We start from the raw sequence: 2,464 nt of genomic DNA on the forward strand, positions 1-2,464 counted from the left end.
GTAGGTGGCGCGTGTAGCCACCCGCCAGTCTTGGTGAAAGGCATTCCGATGAGGGGTGGATCCAGTTTGACTGTAAAGCCACGGTGGTCTTGCATTTATCGGTGTCAGTGCTGGCACCCAGCACCAGCCCCCGCGGGCAACTTACCGGCCTCGTTGAGGTATAGTGTGAGGTTGGGGGTTCTGTGAACGTGGCCTCCCCAGTGCGCCTCCACCCAGGCTGTGGCATTGGTGAGGACGTAGATGCGGTGACGGCTCAGGACGTACGTCGTCCTTGCGCCCGCCTCAAACCGCTGGCACAGCCGGCGCGTAGTGTAGCTGTGGGGGGAGTGGGCACCACGTTGGAGCCGGATGGGGCAGTGGATGCCAAGGGCACATGTCCCCACATGTCCATGTGTGTCCCCATCCCATGGGTTCCCTGGGATGCAGTACCCAACTCACCAGAGTGTCAGGACATAGGAGGTGTTGCCAGCAGGGCCATGGGGTGGCCAGGAGCAGAGGAACCGACGGGGGCTGCATTCCTTCCAGCAGGAGAAACCAGGGGCCGTGGTGGTGCCTGCAGAAGAGGCATTTGGCTGGGGGATCCTGCTCCCCAGATCCCAGTGGGTCGGGCAAGGTCAGGATGGAGCAGTGGCGCAGCCATCACCACGTTGCTCGACCGGGGGATTCTCACCCAAAAAACCCCATTTCCCTGCTCCCTGGGGATGTGCACTGGCTGGTGCTGCTCGCCCCAGCTCCTGCTCGCCACTGTCGAGGATTCACCCCGGTTTTACTCTGTCCCTGTGGTTTTTGGCAAGCACCTCCAACGCAGTGACACCTCCCCAGGGCCTTATCGCCCCCCAAATCGCTCATTGAAAGTTTTCTGCAGTTATCTCTCATCTCCCAGCGCCGCAGAAGCACTTACCGCCCCGCGCCAGCGCCGCCAGCGCTGCCAGCAGCCATCCCAGCATCAGCCACCTGCGATGTCCCATGCTGGATCCAGGGCTCCGCTGCCCTTCCCGGCTGCTTGGTCCCCCAGCACCCAATGCATTACTTCCCCCGGGATGGTGGCGGCCCTCAGCGCAGCTCCCTGCACCCGGCGTTGTTTCCTGTTCGAATCGCTCGCCGAAGGGCGGCTGTTCCCAGGCAGGGCAGAGCGTGAGACGTGATCGCATGCCTCAATTTTACCAAAAGCAAAAGAGAAAGCAACCCCAAATATCCCCCTTTTCTGCCGGCACGCCTGCCGGGACTTGGCCAAACCCTGCCCTGGTTGCGCCATGTGCCCCAGCTGTGCCGCATGTTCCGGCCCAACGAGAAGCACAAGGTAAGCAAAAGAGATGTCTTGGGGTTTTTGGGGTTTTGGGCTTTTTTTTTTTTTTTTCAAACTTCTCAGCATGTTGTTGATCCCTGGCACGTAATCAGGTGAATCTTGAGCAGTCGCTCCAAGGCACGGGAGGTTCGAGTTTTTGGCAGCATGTGTGAGTATGGCAGTCCCCGAAACCAGGCTCCTGTGCCCATTCCCAGCATGACTTGTCCCCATCCTCGGCACAACTTGTCCCCCATGGCAGTGAACAAAGCCCCAGTGAGGCAGGAGAGCGCGGTGTCACCGGGACGCCAGTGGCCACATGATGGGGCGGATGACCCCGGGACAGCGGAGCCGGGTGGCACCGAGGGCTGCACACAGAGTCCCCTTGTTCCTACAGAAAGCTTCCCCTTGTTCAGTCTTTGCTGGGGGCTGGAGAGCGGTGGTGGCCGGAGCATCCCCACACTGGGACCACTCTGTCCCGGTAGTGAGCTGTGCTGTGTCCAACTGAGCCATGCTGGGCTTTGCAGTGTCACAACATACAGCAGGATGGTGGTGTACCTGGCCAGACTGTGCCATGTCACACTAAACAAGGCCAGGCCATGCTGTGCCATGCTGTACCATGCTGTGCTGCGCTGTTCCAGCCCTGTGTCGTGCCATTCTTTGCCATGCTGGGTTCACAGAATCACAGAATACCAGGTTGGAAGGGACCACAGGGATTATCTAGTCCAAGCTCCCAAGATGAAAGTATCATTTAAATGAAATGAGTCAGCACCCTCTCAAGCTGACTCTTAAAACTGACCAGTGTAGGGGAATTTACCACTTCCCCTGGGAGGTTGTTCCAAAGTCTGATTGATCTCATGGTAAACAAATTTATTCTGGAGTTCAATCAGAGTATCTCCAGAAGCAACTTGTCTCCATCACCCCTCGTCTTTTCCATGTGACTCCTTGTGAAAAGGCAGTCTCTGTCCAGTCAAGTTTGGGCATCTTATGAACGCCACAAGCTTTTAGCTGTAGTGAAACTAGTAACGGTCCTGAAATAGATCTTACATAGAATAGATCTGAAATAGATCTTGGTTGTACCATGTGAGGCAGACTGTGCCAACCCTGGACTGTGCAGTGCTTTGCTGTGCCACCCCATACTGTGCCATGTTGTGCTAGCCCCGTGCAGTGCTGTGCCGTGCT

The 2,464-nt window shown here is 57.4% G+C and overlaps 1 protein-coding gene across 1 annotated transcript in view; it reads right to left on the minus strand.

Moving 5' to 3' along the window:
• Positions 1-968, minus strand: part of IL12RB1 (interleukin 12 receptor, beta 1) — a 4,158-nt gene extending 3,190 nt beyond the window's left edge. The window contains exons 1-4 of the mRNA XM_010183227.1: positions 902-968; positions 439-553; positions 146-315; positions 26-70 (exon numbers count right to left, since the gene is read on the minus strand). Coding sequence (XP_010181529.1) covers positions 26-70; positions 146-315; positions 439-553; positions 902-968 — 397 coding nt within the window. The remainder of the gene's footprint in view (positions 1-25; positions 71-145; positions 316-438; positions 554-901) is intronic.
• Between the last annotated feature and the right edge of the window lie 1,496 nt (positions 969-2,464).

This window comes from Mesitornis unicolor, unplaced genomic scaffold (genome assembly GCF_000695765.1).
Source record: "Mesitornis unicolor isolate BGI_N332 unplaced genomic scaffold, ASM69576v1 scaffold13674, whole genome shotgun sequence".
NCBI lineage: Eukaryota > Metazoa > Chordata > Aves > Mesitornithiformes > Mesitornithidae > Mesitornis > Mesitornis unicolor.